Source organism: Nannobrachium achirus (assembly GCF_963921795.1).
Source record: "Nannobrachium achirus genome assembly, chromosome: 22".
Classification (NCBI taxonomy): Eukaryota; Metazoa; Chordata; class Actinopteri; order Myctophiformes; family Myctophidae; genus Nannobrachium; species Nannobrachium achirus.
Window position 1 is genome coordinate 20,521,825 of NC_137829.1, and position 24,137 is coordinate 20,545,961.

General features: G+C 44.0%; 2 protein-coding genes across 2 annotated transcripts in view; both read left to right on the top strand.

The window, feature by feature from the left end:
• The window catches only part of LOC308307480 (interleukin-1 receptor type 1-like), a gene marked incomplete at both ends in the record, with an annotated part of 26,139 nt that extends 16,892 nt beyond the window's left edge, over nucleotides 1–9,247 (top strand). The window contains 3 exons of the mRNA XM_080752745.1: nucleotides 6,385–6,488; nucleotides 7,287–7,398; nucleotides 9,223–9,247. Of these exons, the coding sequence (XP_080608871.1) occupies nucleotides 6,385–6,488; nucleotides 7,287–7,398; nucleotides 9,223–9,247 (241 nt within the window). The remainder of the gene's footprint in view (nucleotides 1–6,384; nucleotides 6,489–7,286; nucleotides 7,399–9,222) is intronic.
• LOC308308307 (putative ribonuclease ZC3H12C) lies at nucleotides 5,214–21,838 on the top strand. Its single transcript, XM_080753694.1, has 6 exons — nucleotides 5,214–5,478; nucleotides 15,639–16,541; nucleotides 17,344–17,483; nucleotides 17,683–17,917; nucleotides 18,277–18,383; nucleotides 19,203–21,838. The coding sequence occupies exons 2-6, from the start codon at nucleotides 15,754–15,756 to the stop codon at nucleotides 20,726–20,728; spliced, it is 2,796 nt and encodes a 931-aa protein (XP_080609820.1). The 5' UTR covers nucleotides 5,214–5,478; nucleotides 15,639–15,753; the 3' UTR covers nucleotides 20,729–21,838.
• The last annotated feature ends 2,299 nt before the right edge of the window (nucleotides 21,839–24,137 follow it).

Below are 24,137 nucleotides of genomic sequence, written 5' to 3' on the forward strand. Positions count from 1 at the left end.
TAAACCATGGGAGGGAAAACAAAGCTGATCAGGCTTTACTTGTGCAAACAGCATCTGTGCTGTGCCCACAGATAGTGTAGCGTTTATAACCCCTGCCACCACATGTTCACCTACACTTCTATAGAAGGCCTGAAGCCTTCCGGAGCCTTCTCGCATGCATCTCTATTGTGCTCGCTTCTTCCCTTAAAGCTTAATTTACACTATGTAGAAAGACGGTGTCACTTGACTGAAAGAACTGATTGATCAGTTTTCTTTCAGGCAAGCGTCACCGTCCTTCTACGGAGTATAAATTAGGCTTTAACATCAGTGCTGATCTGTCTCTATAAAGGAAATACAGTGCTAAAGGCTGGTTCCGTTCCTACCCTGCTCCGGGAGGGGGACGGGGAGGGGGGGGACTGGGACGGGGGACAGAAGTGTGTGCTGTACAGGGACGTGTTATGGAAACAGTTCAGTGAGTGGAGAACATGTTTATTCAAACTAGAGATTTAAATCCACCTTGGGGCAACCAGGTTGTGCGTGATTCCAGGTTGTATCTTGTGTAAACAGTATTTCTGCTGTGCTGTGCTGTGCTGTGCTGTGCTGTGCTGCGCTGCGCTGTGCTGTGCTGTAACGTGCATGCGTGTGTGTGTGTGTGTGTGTGTGTGTGTGTGTGTGTGTGTGTGTGTGTGTGTGTGTGTGTGTGTGTGTGTGTGTGTGCACGCATGCGAGTGTGGGGAGTCTGTTTTGCGAGGAAGTAGGGGACACCTGTTTATGTTGGCTCTGGAAGCAGATGGTCCGTGCTGCCCCCAGTCCCCTGAGGGAGACACTGTCAGCTGAGCCCCAATTAAAGAGTCACCACGAGTCAACCAGCGGAGACGCAGAGAGAGAGAGAGAGAGAGAGAGAGAGAGAGAGAGAGAGAGAGAGAGAGAGAGAGAGAGAGAGAGAGAGAGAGAGAGAGAAATCAAAAGAAAAGAGTGTGTCATTCAGCCTTCCACAAACTGCTGACACAGAATTCAGAAGCCTAATACAATTATAGCTGTAGCATTATGGTTTCCATTCAGCAGAAAAAAAGAACATAAATTAGAAACACTAACTTTAAGGGGTGTCCACTGACTTTTGGTCATTATGTATATTAGGTCAGGAGTAGTCTCGCGTAGCCAGACAACTATTCCACAATCTCCAAATGCTATATAGAGTCTGGAACGGCAGCTCCCGAACGGCGAGTATCGGAAGTAGCCACTGCTGCACGGAAGTTGACGGAACTGTAGTCCCACTGGAAACATAACAGAAGCACACTCGCACAGACAGAGTCATTCGAGCAGCATATTCTTGTTATGGGTGTCTAGTTTAAGAAAACATTTGAACACATCATGGAAGTAACACCAACAACACCAGAGAAAGACGAAATAATGCCCCCAAAAAATATTGAAAGGAGACATAACGCTTCCAGTAGGACATGTTATTGCTACTGCACCAAGGGAGCGATTGCGTCACATCCGCTCTATCTCGCACTCATCGTATCTATTTCCGTGCCCCAGACTGTATGCCGGGAGCATTTGCAAATCGCGGAGGCAACAGTCTGACCACGCGAGACTAGGACAGGAGCAATGTTGTGTGCTGGCCATGTATCACTCAAGGCTAGAGAACGCTGTCAGTTTCACTACACAGAACACACACCATTTACACTTCAAGTTCAGACATGCATCAGGGATCTCTAATATAAGTTACTACCGTAGGCCATTACACCAGGAGCGGCGCAAATAAACAATACAAATAAGCACGCGATTATTTCACACCAAACTTTTATTTTGGCGATGGCTCATTTATGAGGATTAGTTATTGAGTCAGGTTGAATCAGGTTGGTTCAGGTTGAATCAAAAGCAAAATGTTTATTTTGGGAAAAGTTAAAGCATTGCTACAGAGTGTTTGGTCAATAACAGGGGTCTCCCTGTCTCTCCAGCTCTTAAAAAAGAAAACAGAAAATATATATTTAGTAGCATTGAACGAACATCTCTCTAGAGTACACGACTAGGACAGACATTACGCACAGCTTTTGCTTTAAAGAGCCGTTCATTCGACTCGGTTCGTTCACGAACGACACACCTCTAATGAGAGCCCGCCTCCATGACTGGCGAGAAAATCAAACCAGCACCATTTTGTGCAGATGCTGTTAAGACCGCGGTGTCGGTCAGGCCTTTTATGTAAATGAAGGCAATGCTTAACATTTTCTAAAGAAAGTCTTCTATGCTTCGCAAACTGCAGTCATCAACCACTTTTGCCTGACACATCATACGAGCCAATCTACAAGCTCAAACTAAAATATTTGCAACAAGGGTCAGGTGTAGTCATGCAAACAGTGCGGCGGGGGGGATACGTACCCTCAGCCCCCCCTCTGTGCTAGGGAAATAGCACAGCACTGAATCCTTTGAGGACACACCACTATTTTGTCAAACCTGTCCAAAGAATAAATGCCCCCCCCTCTGCTCTTTTGTCCCCGCCCTTGATTATTCAACATTCTCCCTCCCAGTTTCTTACTCTCTCTTTCAGCTCAAAGCTTAAGTGAGGCTGTTGCTTGCTCCTTGCCTTCAAAATTACAGGCGTCTTCAGGCTTTTTTGGCCTCGATGGAACTGACTTAGTTATGCAGGGCCAGGGTGGCATGAAGTATGATCTCTGAAGTAAAGCTCCTATTGGCTCCCTCCACCCTCCACTGGCTCCCGGTTGTGGCCCAGCCCAGACAGAATACAAAACACTAATGCTGGTCTTCAAAGCAGCCAATGGTATAGCACCTCCATACCTCCAAATCCTGATCAACCCCTACAACCCCACCCGTTCACTCTGATCAGCGAACACAGGAATGCTGACAGAACCCTCTCCAAAAAGCCAAGGACAAAAATCCACTGGTCCTAGACAATTCGCCTTCCTGGCCCCCAAACTGTGGAATAAACTCCCTGTCGCAAGTAGAACAACAGACTCACTCCATAGCTTCCGCCATGGCCTGAAGACTCACCTCTTCGACTCCACCTAAGCCCATAGCACCTTCCGTAGCCTATACCCTCAATGACCATACGTAGGCTACATGAAAGCTACTTAGCATTCTTAGAATTTTATTTAACGTTTTTTACTGATTAGGTGCTTGGTATACCTATGTTATTTCTTTTCTAGATTGATATTTCTATGCAATTGATGTATTGATGTTGATGTATTGATTGATGTATTACCCTGCTTATTAGTGTGGTTGCTGTAAGCAACACATTATAGTTCTAACCCAGCTTACTTTTTAATGTTCTGGATAAACTTTTAGCCATTCAGGAAGCATGCATTCTCGGTCACCATTAAGTCCATTGAGCTCAATGAGGGAGTGGTGCAAGCTTGAGGATTGGTCAGTAAACCCAGACACTGAATAGGCAACCATACTTGCAATTTCCAATTGCATCTTTCTAGTTGTAAATCGCTCTGTAATCTGGATTAAGAGCGTCAGCTAAATGCCTAAACTGTAAACTGACACCGCCATACTACAGAGGGTAAATAAGGCTCTTGGTGTTATATCCACCCGCCGTCCCACAACTTTTCTTACTTACAATTTACAATTTAGGCATTCTTAATCCAGAGCGATTTACAATAAGCAAGGTAATAAAAATACAACAACATCAATACATCAAATGCATATAAATAGTAATCTAAGAAAAAAAGAACGTAGCACATATTCAGTAAAAAATGATATAAAACCTAAAAAATGCTATCTAACTTTCATGTATGGTCATTGAGGGTGTGCAAGTGCTAGGGTAAACACACATTCTTAAACACACACACATATGTACATACAAGTACGCATGCACGGATGTACACACCCTGTAACACCCATTTAAGGTACATACATCACTTTCACCATAATTTATCTGAGTTCAGCCCCCCCCCCATGTATGTAACAAAGAGGCCAAGGGAGACAGGCTCAATTCTAGGCCCTCTCTTATATCTGTGTTCGTTTGTGTGCATATGTGCATTCGGTCAAGTACGTACGTCTGCATGCACACATATGTGTTGCGCGCGCCAGTGCACAATGCATGTTTTCTTATGTGTGTCTTGTATGTGTGCGACTGCGCATATATATCCTTGAGTGTGTGTGTGTGTGTGTGTGTGTGTGTGTGTGTGTGTGTGTGTGTGTGTGTGTGTGTGTGTGTGTGTGTGTGTGTGTGTGTGTGTGTGTGTGTGTGTGTGCGCGCGCGCGTATGTGATGGGCCTGGGCCTAGTGTGTCTGCGTGCAGCTGCCCTCCGACTCTCCGAGGGCCCTTTGTGTCGTGTCCCCCCCCCCCCCCCCCCCCCCACACACACACACACACCATTGTCAACACGCCCCCTTGTCCATTCACGGCTCGAGCCAGCGGATGGGCTGGTGGGGGGGTTTGCTGATAGTAGTGGAGCATTGAGTTCATGTGTCCTTTTTGGCTGTGGGTGAGGGGTAGGAGTTTGGGTTAGGGTTAGGGTTACATCATACATTTCCTTCTTGTATGGCTATATCCTCAACTGTACATACTTAACATTTATTTTTTCACATTTGTTTAGTGTTTGGCAATTCATGTTTCACATGCCATTAAAAGCCTGTTTGAATTGAACTGAATTGAGAGAACACACTGCCTGTGCATACGACAAAATGTGACATAGCTCTTTTAGTCTTTTTACGCAATGCTGTACCAGCTCCAACTGTATGTTATGTTCCCCATTTTCAACTGTTTTTATTTTGTTTTGACACTTGCTTTGGCAATGTAAACGTATGTTTACTCATGCCAATAAAGCTCCATTGAAGTGAATTGAATTGCATACGCATGCATAGTAGGTCTGGAAGAAGAAAGTTAACTGAGACTTGCATACATGTTTTTGTGCATGTGCCTTGTGTGTGTGTGTGTGTGTGTGTGTGTGTGTGTGTGTGTGTGTGTGTGTGTGTGTGTGTGTGTGTGTGTGTGTGTGTGTGTGTGTGTGTGTGTGTGTGCGCGTGCGCGCGTGCGCGCGTGCGTGCGTGCGTGCGTGTGTGTGTGTGGGCGCGTGCATGAATGCATGCATGCGCCCTCCTCATTGTGAAGTCACTGCGTTCCTATTGGCTGGTGGGCAGTCCTCTGTTGCAAAGAGGGAATGGTAGAAGTTTTGCAGCTGCATTTGTTGTCTCAGTCACACTGTTGAACCTGCCTGTCTGAGGGCATTGCACTCTGCAGCTCTACCAAATAAAACTACAACAAAGAAACCCCAAGGACTGTTGCTACTAGAGGGACACTGCTCTTCTCTTCTCCCATTTGGATTGGCAGCCTTGTTTTCTTTACCCAGTTTCTCTGCTGGATTTCAGAGATATAATTAAATAATAGAGGAGTTTTCATTCTCTGCTGCCAAATTTGGGGAATTCATGCAGAAGTGTATGTGGTTTCTCAGCTTGCTGGAATGACCAAAGATATGTCAAGAGAGCAATTCTAGGAAGTCAAGTCTTTTTGTCATTTCTCACCGGAGCCCTTTGGTAAGTTGTTGTTTCATGTCGTACACAAACCTATTTATTGTTATGGTATATTGTTAATTCTCTTATTTTCCACAGGGTTAGTTTGAAAGTTATATGTATTGGTAAAAAGTCACGTCATTTCCATGCTGTTGCAGAATTTATTTTCCATCTCTGTTATCTTATTACTTCTTTCTTTGTTATTTTATTACTTATCTACCTTATGTGCTACAACTCTATTTTATTAACCTAAATGTCAGTTTTATATGAATCTATCTGAGCTATGGTTCATAGTATGAACCCACTAAAATGTATAGAAATTGTGATGTTTCACCATTATGTGATTATGAATTGGTTAGCTGTTGCACTGTGGCCTCTTCTCCTCAGCATTACACTAGGGCAGGGGTCTTCAACAGGGGGTCTGGGACCCCTAGGGGGTCCTCAGAGTTACTACAGGGGTCCTCCAATTCTTTGTGTGATAGAAACTTTTTTCTTCTTTTTTTTATATTAACCACTTGAACCCTAGTGTCCATATTCTGAGAACTTTAGCCAAAAATAGCAGATCTACAAGCTCACAATGCCTCGCGCTACAAGGCTTTGTGAGCTTGTAGATCAGCTATTTTCGGCAAAGAGGTTTGGTGTAGAGGGGAAAAAGAGCAGACTAAGTACAGAGTGAAAGGTCAAGTTTATTAAATATTGACGATTCAAGTGGTTAAATATCAGAAAACACAAATTGACATGAATCCAAAATACACTGATGATTGGGCTGTCAAACGATTAAACTATATGGAATCTATGAAAAGGTAGTGGGGGGTCCCTGCTTCATCTCTCTCTCAACTAAGGGGTCCTTGGCCTGAAAACGTTGAAGACCCCTGCGTTAGGGTTAAAATAATAAGCACACGTGTGCTTATTATTTTGTGTCTGTGTCAGCCTGATGGACGGAGAGATGGTTGTGTACACAGCCATCTCTCCATCCATCAGGCTCACACAGACACAATCAGATCAAATCATGGAGGTCATCACATACCATACTGGTAAACTATGAGCAACAAATACATTATCTTTAACAGGTATTCATTGTGATTAATAATGGAATAATAGGGATTATCACCTTCAGCCATAATCATGCAGCCCTAATACATTGCAATCAATTGTTTTGAAACTTCTAAACTAGAAGACACTACAACATAGAAATGCAAACAGTCACCAACACTAACTGAATATTTAATCTGCATGTAAACTACGGTTGGACTCTGTCCGAGTTCCAAACTGTGCTTCCTTTTGCTTGTTTTGCTGTTGTGTATATAGGCTACTCTGTAGGTAATGGAAACCTATCTAAAAAGATATGTTTCAAGTTAGCAGATATTTGGGCCACAGAGAGAGAGAGAGAGAGAGAGGGAGAGCATAGAAGAGTGGAGGGAGAGAGTGTTTTTTGCAGTGGTGTCACTGGTCTGGTCCCCTGTCTTGGGTAACCGACTGGCAGAAGTGATGGAATGAACGCAGTTAAAATTGGAACTTTTTTTGAGTTTCCTCAACCACTCTGTGCTCCCATCACATGACGCTGAAGTCATCAGCATGATGATGCAGGATGCGCCACAGAGATCACGTGAACCTGAACCAGTTGCCCGAAGGGGGTGGGGTGGGGGGGGGGGGGGTATAGGAGAGTACGCAGTTGTAGAAGTAAGACGAGGAGGATTGTGTGTGTGTGTGTGAGGCTGTGCTTTCAGGATGGTCCCCTGTGGATTCAGTAGGCATCTGTTGCCCCTGCTGCCTCTAATCCCCCCCCCCCCCCCCCCCTCCCCCCCACAGTCGTCCCCTTTTGTCCCGTGCAGACGTCACTGGTGTGTGGTGGAGGACCCGCTCGGCTGTGTCCGGCTCCTCTGCCCCAGCCGGCAAATGGCAGCCGCACAGCCGCGGCTTTCAAACCCCCGGGGAGAGACACAGGTCTGGCCTCAGGGGAGCGACAAGACACCCTAACACCCCCGCTACTCTCTCTCTAGGACCCCAGGGGGATATCCCCTCCCAGACATATAGACACACGCACGCACGCACGCACATGCCATTTTTACATTTCTTTGCCATTTTTTGAACCCTAACCTTAGAGTCGAAAATAGACGATCTACAAGCTCACAATGTGTAGATTTGCTATCTTCAGTGATCAACACCAGCGCTTAAAGTACGTAAATCAGCCATAACTATCTCTAGCTCCTAAACCAAACTGCTAAATGCCTAATCCCAACCCCTCAACCAAACCTCTAAATGCCTAACCCCAAACTCCAAGCTGAATGTTTTCCTAATTGCAAGCCCATGAAAGTTTTTTCTTCTTCTTCCATAAAACAACGAGCCTCAAAGCCCATCCTACCACTCTCCTGTGAGGAGGATGTGAGGGTATCATTACATTTTAAGGTGCAAAGTCTCAAGGAAACGACGCGAGGGAAGTGCGCAAGGATGTTAGTGTCATGCACTCGGTCACAACAACCACACAACATAAACATATATAGGCCTATACATCGTTTGGAGCGGCAGTGGCTCAGGATGTAGAGCGGCCATCTGGGAATCGGAAGGTGCCCGGTTCAATCCCTGGCTCCTCCTGGCTTCGTGACTCCTGGTTAAGGGTCCCTGTGCAAGACACTTTACCCCTAACTGCTCCCCTGTGCTCTCACTTGGAGCAAGCCATCAATAGAGAACTGATCATCTCACTCTCAGGGATCAATACCCTTTTTGTCAACCTGTCATCCATATTTTTGGGCGCCAGTTGTTGTATATATTGGCTATTTTCGCATGTCATTGCATGACAAAGTATATACTGTATAGGGCTAGTATATAAGTGAAATCAGATTTTTATAGCAAAGAAAGGTGGTTATTATTGGCAATTCTTTTTGATGTAGTTAGTGGTAAATATTTGTTATGCTCTTTACCAAAAAGCTAATAATCAGCTACACACTAAAAATCCTCTGTGTTCATTTGAAAATGTGTAAACTCTAACCCTACTACCAATGGCATCGCAATGTTTCAAATATTGCTGATGTCATGTTGACCTTTCTTTTTCTTTTTTCTCCTGACATCCTTTATGATGCGCTTGGTTGTCACAGCAGCACTACAGTACAGTGTTAACTAAAACTAAGACTAAAACCAAAAGGGGAAAACAGTGAGGAATTAACAGGTTGTGGGAGCAGTATTTACAGTATTCAGTGAGGAATTACCACCATTACCATCATTCAAATGATGGTAATTTGAATCCGTAACTGCTGGGTTTCTTTAACACTGCTAGCCGCTTGGCAGGTGACCAACCATTGTTTTGAAGCTGCTTTGTATTCTAATTGTTTGTTGTTGAAATTGACCTGTATCCCTTTGGATATCGGATCAAGGAAAGGAAGTAAAATAAGAACACATCTACAATTGACCATTTAGGCACCCTCTTATCCAGAGTGACTTACAAGTGTGAGATCAGAATAAGCAGAGATAGTCAGCATGAACTCTAGTCTATAAACAATGAACTGATCCCTAAATAGAGTGCAGAGAGGACAGTGTAGTCAATAGTCAGTGCCTCAAGAAACAATTTACCTGTCTGAATAACATGCTATCTAAATCACATTTAGGGTAGAGAAAAACTAACCTACAGAACAAAAACAATCATGTGACATGAAGATAATATGTCTGCATATACCGGACTAGCATCAGTGGAAAGAAAAGGTGACAAAAAGGGGTACAAGGGATAGAAGTGCTGGGGTGTGAGTAGCTCCTTTTGGAACCTCTCCCTCCGTATAGCTCCGAGATCGAGCTATACGTATAGCAGAGGGAGAGGTTCCAAAAGGAGCTATCCACAACTTTCCAACATCCCAGCGTGCATTGCGCAGAAGGCGAGCGGCATTTCCGGCGTCGCAGCCGAGTGTGATCTACAAGCTCACAATGGTTGCATCTGCGACGCGACGTGAGCTTGTATGTCTGCTGTTAACCGGAAGTGTCCTGCAGATCATGCTACAGTAAATAAGTCTTGCGGAAACAGGTGGATAGGGTGTGAGGTGGAGTCTGAAGAGGCGAATCTTAATGAAGAGTGTATTCCACAGTTTGGGAGCAGGGAGGGAGAACAATCTGGGACATGTGGAGCGTTGTCCGGGTCCAGGATGTGTTAGGGAAGGCTCACATACAGCATTCCTGTGTTCTAGCTGATCTAAGTGATCAGGAAGGTTAGAGTGTTGGATCATGCTTTGAAGGCCATGCCTTTGCCAAATCTGTTATGCAGACAAAATGTTTTGTGGTTGTATTGTTTATAAATTAGTTTAAGTACAGATGAGCCAGGCTGAGTCTGGCTCACTTAAGCCCTATCCACAACTTTCCAACATCCCATCGTGCATTGCGCAGAAGGCGAGCGGCATTTCCGGCGTCGCTGCCGAGTGTGATCTACAAGCTCACAACGGTTGCATCTGCGACGCGGCGTGAGCTTGTACTGCATGTCTGCTGTTAACCGGAAGTGTCCCGCAGATAATGCTACAGTAAAGTCTTGCGGAAACAGGTGGATAGAGGGTATGCGTGTGACATCATCATCATACACCGGAGGTTATGTGGGAATGTCTGAGTGGCAAAAAACTACTTTCTGGCCTTGACATCCCATACATCCGAACAGAAATGTCCTATCTGATTGCATTAAACAACGTTAAACTCTCTTTGTCACTCACTTTGCCACTCGATTTGCCATTCACATTATGCATGCGCATACCCTCTATATGCTTTGTTGTACAATGAATTGCAAAAATAGGCAATCTATAAGCCCACAATGTAACATAATGCAAGTTATGCGACGCATTGGTGTGTACAGATCATCTTCTTCTTCTTTCGTGTATCATCGTCCTTGATGATTGGTTAAGTACACAATTGTTTTTTAGTTAGATTAACTTTCTGCCATTATCCAATGTTGTGCTTTGTATGGTCCTGTTAATGTGGTCCCAGTAATAATTTGCATAATTTTAGTCCTCATGACGGGATTATTAAGGCGAGGTAATTTAAAATCTGATAGTCATTTGCTATGTAGCTGCCTATCTAGGCTACATGCCAAGGTGTGAAATGTGAAGTGGGAATAACAGTCTTTTACCCCATTAACTTTTGGGATGTTGACATTATATTATGTGCATATATACTTTCTTACAAATATTTTGCCACAAATGTGTCAAAATTGTTATCTGGATGCTTTAGTGACTTTTTCATCTTACTTTCATGCCAAGAGATCACAACAGATAGTATTGAGAGAAGTACATTATGTAAATCATGAAATCCATTCTATTTCATTTTTGTTTGGATATAATTTAGTACAGTTTGATATTAGAGAATCTAGAACACAATACTTCTCTCTTGGAAACATTTCACAACATTCTAGCCAGTAATTTGTATACCATGGCAGAGCAGCTGGTTGTAGGTTATACAGCCACCACACATGCATATTTTGTTAATTCCGTTACAATGGCCATTTGCTTTAGGCCATAAATCCTCACACATCTGCATGATAAATAGAATTGTTGCATTTCCAGTGCAAAGATCCCAGTGTTGCTGTGGTCAGTATTGAGTTTTTGTGACTTTGTTGCATTTTTGCAGTGGTGTCACTAGTCTGGTCCCCTGTGCTATGTCATTTTGCATTGTTATCACTGGTCTGGTACCCTGTCCTGGGTGACTGATTGGCAGAAGTGATGGAATGAAATCAGCATCTGACTAGGAATATTTTCTTGGAAAACCTGCGATTAGAGATTATAATAACCTTTTCTATTCATAGCAGCCAGCCACCTCTATGGCTTGGGTTCCTCCAACACTAAGGGACACAGGTAGATCGCTTCACAAAAAACATTTATTGTAGTGGCAAGATGTTACAAGCCAGTGCGGGTGGAATTGATGTTGTGACAGGCTCTCTGTGAGTGTTTGTGTGTGGATGTAATTTATCCACATTGTGCAATTTATCCACAGTGTATTTTTTTATACATCAATGAATCAACTTGAAAAGATGTTGATTCAACTTGAAAAAAATAAATCAAACGATAAAAATGTGAATAGCTTTTTTGAAATAATCGACTTTAAGCCCTATTTTGAACAGTGTAAAAAAAAATAGTAAAAATGTCAGATTTACAAACTCACAACATGTCGCATGTAATGTGTTGTCAGGTGTTTTAGCTATTTTAGAAAATGTATTATTTTATTAAAATCGATTATGTTTTATGATGTCGCACCCCAGGACTGTTCACATGCACCAGATCATCAGTATTTTCACTTCAGTGTGTACACAGTAAAATACTGTCAATTTAACTCTGCGTGTACACATGGAACCAAAATGGATCCAAATGTTCTCCGCAGAATATAGGGGTGGTATAGTGGTTCATGTGGTTAACATGTCTCGGAACATTTCCTATGTGCTGCTGTGTCATCGTTCTTTTAGTTGATTCCCCTGGAATCCTGTCGGGTGACTAAGGCCTGCGCTCTATTACTAGGGGTCACTGGCTGTGTGTGTATGTGTGTGCGTGCGTACGCGTGTGTGTGTGTGTGAGAGAGTGTGCGCGTGTGTGCGTGCATGCGTGTGTGTGTGTGTGTGTGTGGGGACGGGTGTTGCATGAATAGATGCAGCCTCCGTCTGTGCATGCCGTATAGTTCTAGTGAACAATGACCTCCGTCGCGGGAGGACAGATTGGCTTGGCAGCTGTTTTGTTGAGCGACAGCAAGCCAGACACACTTCTCTCCCCGCCGCGAGAGAAGCCCCGCCAATCCCCCCACACACACACACACTCTCGCTTTCTCCTATTGTGCTACTTTCATTGTTGGAGGACTAAATTATTCCAGCCCTCCTCTGGCATTCATGGAGACAAACAGTGACGCGGCAGCCTGGGATGCTATGGGGGTCGGGTCATTAAGGGGGCCCCCGTTTTCCGGTGGGCTGACAACAAGACCCCCCCACACCCCCCATCCCACTTTGCGATGACCACATACAGTATTTTATAATACTGATATACTAGGCCATGTCCAAGCACACAGTAGAATTCTGAGTGTAAATTTAACTGAGATGTTACTGAGTTGGTACTGTGTTGGCAGTTGGACTCGTTGGCATTTTGCATCATGTCCAAATCACTGTCATCAGTAGTGTTGCTTACGGTAATTATTCTACATTGGCAACACCACTATATTATTGGTTATTCAAAGGTCGATGTTTCAACCGTTTAGGTCTTCATCAGACATATGGTTTTTGACAGACAGAGGAACATATTAGAGTCATTGGTAAAGCAAAACCTGTGAGCCAAATATATATAAAATATATATAAAAAAGATATTTGAACTTTGCTATGATCTCTGTCTTGTTATCCGGTGGCTCAACTAAAACAGGTGATGTGGACACAATCTCTTCATTGAACTCAAATCTGTTTAATAGACTTTATGAACCCTAGAGTCCCTATTCTGGAACATTCTGTGAAAATAGCAGGTCCTATATGCTGCAATGGTTTTGGGCAATTTTTGACAAAGAGATTTGGTGTAGACTAGGGTAAAAAGGAGGGGGCTTAGTATGAAGCCCAGGGGACACCGGTCAACCAAGGGTTTAAGTGGTTAACAGCTGACCACCAGCTTGATTTACAAGGTTCCTTGAAGCTTTCTTTTATTGAAGAAAATAACATGTATTCATGAATAAAGGACTGATCTAACATTGTTCTGCATTCTGCCTAATCTGCAGAACAATGAGCAAAAGGTTTGCAGTAAGAGAGAGAGAGAGAGAGGGAGGGAGGGAGGGAGGGAGGGAGAGAGATTGTGTGTAGAGAAGAAGAAGAGAGACGAAGAGAGTGCACATGCGTGCAATCGTGCATGTGACTTATGAGAGAAAGGTGTGTGTGTGTGTGTGTGTGTGTGGGGGGGGGGGGGGTGTAGAGGAACATAATTATGTCTTTTTTGTTTTAACAAGGTCACTAAGCACTTCTCCAACACAACGGGTCCCTCTTTGATTCGACTAAACCAAGGTCCCATAGTGTCATAGAGTCTAAAACAAAAACTAAAAAATCTAAGGATTATAACTATTGTGGAATCCCACAACTAAACGCAGCCCACCACCGTGGAGTTTAGGGGTTTCAATCATTTTTCAAGGGAATTTCAAGGAAAGACCCCTGAGGGACTTTGAAGTCCTTGAAGGATATACTGTAGGTGTTAAGGTTTTAAAACGTACAGTAGTACGTTGGCAGTTTTACTAGTTTACTTTTTAGATTTGGATTATTACAAAACATACATTAACCACTTCAACCCTATTTAAACTTTTAAAGCTTTGAACTTTATACTGTACATGTGTAACCTGTGAAATGGGACATTCTACAATGAGAACTTTTACTTTTAGTACTTGCCAATACTTTTACTCCAGTAAATTTAGAATTCTGTACTTTTACTTGTAAGGGCACGGTCACAACACACTTTTTTACCTATGAGAAATCCACAAATGGCAGCAAACCTCTCCATTCTCATTGAAAAGCATTGAACGAAACTTGAATGATTTTTCAATGCACTCACAATACACTAAAGTTGTCAAATAATTGTAGTGGGGTAAAAGTACAATATTTGCCTCTGAGATAATGGAGTAGAGGTAAAAGTATACTGAAAATTGGACATACTCAAGTAAAGTAAAAAATACCTTTAAAATGGCAGTACAGTACTTGAGTAAATAATATACCTAGTCACTTTACACCTATGTATAATCAAAGACTTTAGTGAGGTTTCCATAATACTCATAAACAAGTAAATACCAAGTATGCAAGTAGCCCAAAGTGGCTTATTGTCAGAAAGAGGTCTGCACACAGTCGCTCTCCAAAACAATAATAATAATAATACACCCATGACAGTCCCCTTTAAAGTCAATAATTCATAAAAGGTATTAGTCATTGGCTTATTCCACATGGAAATCGGTATAGTTCAGTGATTTGTTTAAAGCAGGATTTGTTCTGGTATTTCACCTCAGGTGTGATTGATTGTTCACTTTGACATTTGCTGCTTAAATGCAAATCAGGTGCAGAGGGAGGAGACATATTATTACAGTTTGCAACCTGCCTTTGATGAAATGCCCCTTGGCCTTAGCTTTGTATCAAATTACACACAGGGACTGGCCGACAGAAAATGTCACAAGTCTAGTTTGACTGTCACGTCAGGATTACTGTCATGTACACTACAGTATAGTACCTCCTGTACTTCAAAGGGATAGTTCACCCAAAACATATTTTTTCCAATTGATTACTTACCCCATGGAGACTTGAATTTATTGTTTTGTTTTTGTCACATTCCTAAGCCAATAATTTGATGACCAACAGTGGTTCCCTATGGACACACAAAGAGCTGTGTTCCCTGCTTATAGAGACACAAAGAGCTGTGTTCCCTGCCTATAGAGACACAAAGAGCTGTGTTCCCTGCCTATAGAGACACAAAGAGTCTCCTCAAACCATCTGCTTAGGAATGCACCAGAAACAAAACAATATCCATGAATTCAAGTCTGCATGGGGTGAGTAATCGATTGCAAAAAATATATTTTGGGGTTAAGAACAACCTTCTCCAATTTGTATGAGCACAGTATGTCTGCCTAGTGCAGAATCAAATCCTGAAGTGTTAATTTAATTCTGAAATACAATTATTTTGTCATTTACTTTACTTTACAGAAATGTAAACAGCATGTGGTACAATCTCATTACTCACAAGTCACAACCCAAACACACAGGGGTCTTCAATGTTTTCAGGCCAAGGACCCCTTTGTTGAGAGAGAGATGAAGTAGGGACCCTCACAACCTTATCATAGATTCCATATAGTTAATAGTTTCATTGTTTGACAGACAATCAGTGAGTGTATTTTGGATTCATGTCAATTTGTGTTTTTAGATATTCATACCACTTGAACCGCCAATACTTAATAAACTTGACCTTTCAACTCTGTACTTAGTCCCCTCTACACCAAAGCTCTTTGCCAAAAATAGCCTATCTACAAGCTCACAACGTCTCGCAGCGCGAGGAGTTGTGAGCTTGTAGATATTTTTGGCTAAAGTTCCCAGAATATGGACACTAGGGTTCAAGTGGTTAATATAAAAAAGGAGAAAAAAACGTTCTATCACTCAAAGATTTGGAGGACCCCCTGTAGTAACTCTGAGGACCCCCTGTTGAAGACCCATGCACTAAACCTTTCTGTTTGAACCCCTCTCCCCTAGGCTTCCCTCTCAGGCTTGGTCAGTGAGTTATCAGCAGTAACGACGGGGTCCCCCAGGCGTCAGGGCGGTCAGGGAGGCACTAGCAGGCGAGGGACTGGATGTGTGAGGCAGCTTCATGGGCCTGAACGACCATCTGGAGGATGGGACAGGCTGCATGCTCAGCCTGGGGCTGGATTTGAACTACCTCCACGTGGAAGGAGGCCAACACGCCGCCCGGGGCGCCACCGCAGGGCACGTAGGGCCCCCGCAGGTCGGGGGAGAAGAGGAGGCGGGAGCTGGTAACGACAGCAGCACCAGCAGTAACAGCAGGAGCAGCAGTACCAGCAGCAGTTTGAGCATCAGCAGCAACTGCTCGGAGGAAAGTGCCGTCTCAGACAGCGATGATGAACGGGTCCATCGGGTCCGGCTTCCCACCACGCCCCACCAGGACGCTTCCAGACAGAATGTATCCCCCCGGGCCTCTCCTCCGACAGCGGCGATGCCCTCGCAGCCGCCGCCGGCAGCAGCAAAACCGGTCGCCCCCGCATCGGATCCCCTCTTGGACTATCGCGCCAAGGTGGACTTTGCCCTGAAGCTCGGCTACCCTGAAGAGCTGGTGCTGCTGGTGCTGAGGAAGCTGGGTCCCAACGCTCTCATCAACGACATACTGGGAGAGCTGGTCAAACTGGGGACAACAAAGACGGAGACAGAGCAGCAGGTCGGTGTGTTAGGAGAGGGTGGAGGAGGTCCCACAGGCTACCACCAGTCCTCCTCCTTTTCTGCTCATTCCTCCGCTTCCTCGTCCTGCTGCTCCTCCTCCACCTCCTCCCTGGACTCCTACCGGTTGCTGTGTCCCTCGCGGCTCCTGGAGGACAAGGACAACCTGAGGCCGGTGGTCTTGGATGGGAGCAACGTGGCCATGAGGTGAGTAATCGGGGGTCTACTCTACTGAATGGGACAACATGCTGTCATTACGACCTGCAGGGGCTTCCTGTCATGTGCAGGGCTTGACATTAACTTTTTGAGGCACTTGTCCTTCAAGTACATTTCCCATTCACTTGTCAAAGCACAAATGTCACGCATAAAAATGAGACACAGTCATTTCTTTCTTAAATGCATGCATAGGAGTCAGATATTTAAATAGAATGAATAACAAAAGGACTGTAACGACCCCCCTTGCTCCCTCCACCCCATGGGCAGTCAATAGTCTGCATACAGCACTAAGCTGCTAGGAGCGTCACAGAAAAAGTTAAGCCAAGAGCCACTTGTCCAACGGACAAGTACAGTTTTAATGAACTTGTCCAGAAGGATTTATTACTTGTCCCGGACAACAGGACAAGCCTTAATGTCAAGCCCTAATGTGCCTGAGTGGATGCAGGTTTTCACTGTGATGCTGAGTAACACACCTTATGGGGAGGGGAAACTATGAGTGTTGGCTCATGCACTATATTGTATTAGTAATACAAGTTATGTGTTTTGCACATTTATTTATGAACATAAGCTATAGCCAAAACAAAAATTATATTCAAACCTTTTCCAAAACAGCTGTTCATTCCAAACCCCTTCCTTACCTGGAAAACAGTTTTTCTCATTTCAAAATCTTTCCAGGAATGTCATGACTGTGAGAACCCTGGTCGGTCTTCTCTCATTCTTTACTCCCCAATATTCTGATCTGAATAGGCTTTTACAATAACCATGTTATGTTTTGCTCTGTTCCTCTTCACAGTCACGGAAACAAGGAAGTGTTCTCCTGTCAAGGTATCCAGCTCGCTGTTGATTGGTTCCTGGAGCGAGGTCACCGTGACATCACAGTATTTGTTCCTGCCTGGAGGAAGGAACAGTCACGACCTGATGCACTCATAACAGGTAACAGACAACCTTCATATGAATGTATTATGTCACTTTCCTGTTCTACCCCAGATTTGAAACGCTGTCTCCTGTGCAGCCAGAGGCAATGGTTATTTGGGGTCCTTGGTATGGAAAGGCTTTGGGACCCAAACCTTTCCATACCCTTTCCAAGACATGGATGATTAAACCACTGTGATGGTACTGTCTCCCCATGCAGACCAAGAGATCTTGCGCAGGTTGGAGAAAGAGAAGATCCTGGTCTTCACTCCTTCCCGTCGCGTTCAGGGTCGTCGGGTTGTTTGCTATGACGACCGCTTCATTGTCAAGCTGGCCTATGAGTCGGACGGCATCATCGTTTCCAATGACAACTACCGTGACCTGGCCAATGAGAAGCCAGAGTGGAAGAAGTTCATTGATGAGAGGCTACTAATGTACTCGTTTGTGAACGACAAGTAAGAGTTCTCTTCTCACTGTAACAAAACTATAACTAAAGAGTTCTGTGAAGATCCTGACAAATAGTTGCAAAGAGAACCTTCTAATGTTCCCCAAAGATTGCAACTGAAGAGCCCTGAAGATTCCCCAAAGCACATCTTACTTTTTGGAGTGCATGTTGTGAGATTGTTTGATTGGTTTGTTTGATTTACAAGAACACACAGCTAAAGATAGAAAACAAATGTTACTATGTAGAAAACGTATAGAGCTAAGGATAATGACAAAAATCTAAGCAATAATACACAACTGGTGTTCTTTTTTTATTTTTTTACACTATCTACAAAAATAACACTTTTCAACTTGTTACCTGTGGATTTAGGTTTATGCCACCTGATGACCCTCTGGGTCGACATGGGCCCAGTCTGGAGAACTTCCTGAGGAAGAGAGCCATCATACCTGAACACAGGAAGCAGCCCTGCCCCTACGGTAAGCACACCAACATCCCTTTACGCTCATAAAACAGTTTGTGACACGAATTAATTAAAGCTGCAATTTCCAGAATCTCTCCTTACCCAACGGGCATTCTGGCCTAGCTCAGATGTAAGTGAAATGATGCCAGGCGCCACACTCAACAAGTCTTTTTCTATAACTAGTCTATAAATCACTTCATCAGTATTATACAGAATCAGCACTGACATTACTTAACCACTTAAACCCTATATACTTTGTTGACCTGGGTCCCCCATATTAAAGGACAGCTGTCATCCCGCCCATTCCCTGTTCTATCTCCTCCCATCAAAAAAACGTTACCAGAGCATCAAATCTCACACCACCCGTTTCAGTAATAGTTTTTATGCTCAAGCAATCAGGTTGCTTAACGAAGAGATGGAAGCGAGACGTAGGTAGTCATGTGCAATATACGCAGTTTTTAAACTGTACACTGTCACACTGTATGGTTGTTTTGTTGTTTTTTGGGTTGTCCTGGGTGACCTGTTGTTGTCGTATTGTTTTGTGTGCAATAAGGCTGAGAGTGCTCTTGGCACAAGCATTTCATTGTTTGTCTGTACTTGTATGGATACGCATTTGACTAATAAACCGAACCTGAACCTGAACCTGAATGCCCACTCATGTTTTTGGTCTGAACTAAATATCTTTGCCAAATATTGCTGATCTACAAGCTCACGCCTCACACCGCGTCCCAGCTTTTAGATTGGCTATTTTTGCTGAAGGACGCTAGGGTTCATGTGGTGAACCTAGTAATTACATTGTACATGCAGGTGAAATAAAAACTCTGTTCTCTCTTAGGGAGGAAATGCACCTATGGCCACAAGTGCAAGTTCTATCACCCAGAGAGAGGCAACCAGCCCCTGCGTGCAGTGGCTGATGAGCTCAGAGCCAGCGTCAAAAATTCATTGTCTGCCAAAAGCCTGCTTGGAGACACCCTGATGATAAAGAGCCTCCATTTACCCAAGGGCCAAACAGATGGGATGCTGGTGGAGACAGAACTTGGCCGGGGCCCTTCAAAGAAAAATCTGGACTCTGGCCTTCATAGTGATTGCTTCAGTGACTTCCTGGAAGATAGGCTGGGTGTCCGGGCCAAAGCTGATACTCGCAGGGGAAGCAGCAGCAGTAGCAGCAGCTGCAGCAGCAGCATTATCCTTGGCCACCTTGCTCCAGGGGGGCCAATAGGAAGCCAGGACAGGTGGGATCAATCCAGGGGAGGAGATGGGGGGACCACAAGGGTCGTTGGAGCATCGGGGCCAGGCCACACTGACACCTACCCCACATGCGAGTCCCCCGAGCTGGACTACAGCTGCCTGATGAGGGCCTACTCCAGCCTCAGTCTGGTTCCCCAGAGTCCAGAGAGGTTCTTCCCGGCTGACTTGCGGGCCGGGTCGCTGGCGTCAGACTGCAGCAGCGAGGGCAGCGTCAGCTCGGACTCCTTCTCGCCTGACCCGCCGGACGACAGAATGAAATGCAACCGTCACCACCGCCCCACCACCCACTCCCACCACCATCACCACTGCCCCAAACGCTGCTCCTACCCTCCGGCCAGCCACTCCGCTAACAGCGTGGGCCTTCACCCGCCCTACAGTTACCCCTTGCCTCAGACACTCCGGAGGCTACCTGGCTTTGGCTCGGAGGAGCCTCCTCCGGCCTCCTACCCCCCCCACCCTTCACACCCCTTTAAGTCACCTGTGTTCTACCTGCCTCTCCGCCCGCAGCATTCGTCCCTAAGCAACCGCGCCGGGTGTCCCAGGGACTACCCAGCCCCTCCGCCTGCACTTCCCCAGACCTCCGCTCTGGGCCACAGTCTATTCGGCTCCCCGTGGCAGGAAAGCAGGCCCCAGGACTCCCGGTTGTACGAGGGGTCGCCCCTTCACGCCAGGAGGGACTATGCTGGATTGAACCAGCATCATCAACAGCAGCAGCAGCAGCATCTGTCAGGGTGGGAGGGGCAGTACCAGCAGCCCTCCAAACCCTTTCTCTGCCAGAGCATCCCGGAGGGCCGTGACGAGGGCTGGCACTCGCCCTGGGCCAGGGACGGTCACGTGTCACCTCGCGGTCTATCGACGTCCCAGCACCCCCACACTTCTCTGCCTCTGTCCCACAGCCCTCACAGCAACAACCACCCGTCTGTGGCCCCCCAGCATCAGGAGTCCCCTATCCTGGGTCGATACCAGGACCTGAGGGAGAATGTGTTTGTCAACCTGTGTAATATCTTCCCTCCAGATCTGGTGAGGGTGGTGATGGGCAGAAACCCCCATGTGACGGATGCTCAGCAGCTGGCGGCAGCCATTTTGATGGAGAAGTCCCAACAGGGTTACTGATAGTAATCACCGTGGGGAGAATGGCTCCCGTAAACAATGTGTGGGTCCACACTTTGACGATTCAAATTTGTTAAGTGATCTGGGTCGTTTTGATCTTGTGCAGCTTATAGACAACTTGAAAAGGTTACGGCCAGGCCTGAGGTTTAAGATATGAATCTCCTACTGCTTATTGGATGTAATAGTCTATAGATTATGGCCACAAGACCAAGAGAAATTGTGTTTTTTGAAATTCTATTTAAAGAGGATGTGGACAGTACAGTACCTTATTTTTTATCTTCAAAGTTGCTTCTCTGCTCACGAGCACCTTCAGCACTTAACATCAAGCTAGGTTTGTTGGCATTGGCAATGTGCTTTAGGGAGGGATTTGTTGTGTTTCAAGGTTGGCTGTGTTGTTTTTCTTATGTTGTGCATTTTTTATTTATTTATGTTAAGTTATTTTATTTGTGTATCTGTTCTGCACTTTTTTATTATTACAATTATTATTTAACCAGCTTTCATTTTAAATCGGCAATCACATGATAACAAAAATATATATAAGAAAATCAAACATTCCTACCAAACATTCGCATGCATAATGCATGAATTATCTCAGCAGAAGAGGTTTTGGTTTTCTTTTCTAAACAGGTCTTCCACCTGTTTCAGAGTGGCTGTGGTTAAATTAGATGAATTTCCCTTTCAGGGAAGTGAAACAGCTGAATGTCTTAAAGGGAAAAATAACCCCCTATTGCTTTGTTTATTTTTGAAGCCGTGTTCACTTCCTCTTACTGGGAGAGCCCTGTCAGCTGACTTCAGTTTGTGAGGTTGCAATATTGATTGAATTAAAACATAAATAACGTTCAAGTGGCCGTTGAGAAACAAAGTGCAGGTGCACTGGAGTAGGTATTAACTACTGTTTTTAATTGGCGTTTTAATTATCTTTATTTATTTAAACATAAGTGTTAATTTATTCTTGTCTTTTTTGTTCTGTATATTAAAGTGGAGGTGATTTTGTCGGATGGGGCCGTGGCACGTGTCAAGGCTGTCGTCACCAGGGAGCTTATCTCAGCACCGTGTTGTTCCAGGCAGATGAAACAGGGTATTTCTGGCCTCTGCAGCAGGCCTGCATACCGCTTGCTTCAGTGACCACTTTCAAATACATGTAACGCTTGCTTACTTATCGTCGTTGTCGGGTGGAAACCTTGTATGTCCAAGACTGTTCGTTTTGTATTTATCATTTTAAAAATGAACTAAACTAGTGAAAATAGCAGATCTACAAGCACACCACGCCTCGCACCCGCGAGGCGTTGTGTGCTTGTAGAGTGGCTGTTTTCACTACTTTTGTGCGACAGCCTTGTATGATGAAGCAGGGCTTTGCTTGGTGAAAAAACGTACAAACTTGAAACTTGGAGATACGAGGTTTCTGCCCGACAGTGATGTTATACTTTCATACTTGCTTTCCCTGACTTAAATAGTTGGCTGATGACTGAAATGTGAAAGAGGTGTCGACGACATACTGTAAGACCACATCATGGATAGTGGTTTGGTTTCTATCTATTCACAAACCACAAGGAAAATCCAGATCTCAGAATTTTAGAAATGTTTTTCTTTTTCTTTTTCTTTTTTTTTTTTTTGACTGTAGGGGTAAAACACTCCAATGAATACAGTTTTGTGTCCATGGTTGGGAATCTGGCAGGGTGTTCTTTGTCACTGCACTCATGACTCCTACAGGTTGGTCGGGGAACCTGTTCAGCAGGAAGTATAACTGGCAGGGATATGCGTTATGTCCCCCCCCTAGTGCATGGGTCTTCAACAAGGGGTCCGGAACCCCTCCTCAGAGTTACTACAGGGGGTCCTCCAAATCTTTGAGTGATAGAATGTTTTTTTCCTCCTTTTTTATATTAACCACTTGAACCCCAGTGTCCATATTCTGAGAACTTTAGCCAAAAATAGCAGATCTACAAGCTGCACGAGGCATTGTGAGCTGGTAGATCATCTATTTTCGGATTAGAGGGAATTGGTACAGCAACTACCTTTTGGAGAACATGGGAATTATATATTTTTTTAAAAGATGTCCTGCCTCTGTGTAAATCTAGCCTTGAATGACCACAAGCAACATGTGGCTGGAGAACGCTTCTTCTTGTTGATACAAATTGTATCCTGTTATCGTAATACCAGATCATTGTTTTATATGAGAATATTTATACAAGAAAGTATTGCTTTGAGTGTATGTGGCAAATATTGTCTTTGCCACTGCATGTTAGCCTGTAGTATATGTTCTGGGGCCTTAAGTATTTTGAGAGCATGAAATGCATTTTTTATTTTTTTTATTTGTCAACAGCATGTAAAGTTTTAAGAGGTTCCACTTTTTTACTGCATTTTCTTGTTGTAAATCGGCTTGTTAACTGGCTATCCGTTGTATGACGGACATTAGATTCGGCATAACATTACTGTCCCTGCAGAAGCACCTTGATGGGGAAACCTGCTTTGTCCACCCTGGTGGTCTAGCACTGTGTGCTAGTGTACCAGTGTGTGTGGGCACAATCTAAGAACAACATGGTTATGTGCTTTGTTAACACACCTCTGGATATTCTGAACCATGTTCAGTAAAAGAGAGAAAACATTTTCTATCTTACATTTCAATGTGATGTTTACCAGCAATAAGAGTTTTCTTTTTGTGTGTGAAAAATCATTAGGGTCTTGTCGCCTAAAAGGATTGTATGTTTTATTAGTCTTCAAAATACTCTGGTGCTGATGTGTTTGGACATATCAATGCCAGTTCATTTGTGATTGTCTGCTCATATAATGTTATTTTTGCTACAGAGAGACATTTTTAAATTCGTTTTTTTAATAAATAAGGATGGGTTTGTGAGCGTGTAGATTGTAACCCTGATTTGTAGAAATCTGGGTTATGGCCTCATATGGATCAGTGTGGTCATGTAGAACCAAAATTAAACACCAGTGTTCCACTTGTTTGTCACTCTTACATTCCAAAACGAGTGTTACAAATTAATACGGTAACTCAAATAGCCCATTTACCAGACTAAAACATTGATAAACTTCTGATACTTCAACATGTGTGTCATTGCGTGTCACTAAAAGTAGCCAAAGGCAACCAAAAATATATAAAATAACAAGTTTACAGAAATATGATAGTAGTATCTAATTTGTGCTTAATTTAATGGAAACGTTATTGAAGACACTGGTCAAAAAGGGTCAGATGGAGTATAAGAAGAAATTATCATTATGTTTCAAAGCAGAGAATGCAATCAGAATACTTACAAAAAAGAACTGTTAATATTATTTTGTAATATCTTTTCTAACATTTTGTAAAAGTGTTAAAATGTTTGCCAAAACATTTCCAATGATATACAGCTGTAATGCTAACACCACTTTTTTCAAACCTACCCCTAGTTAGTTACAATAACATATT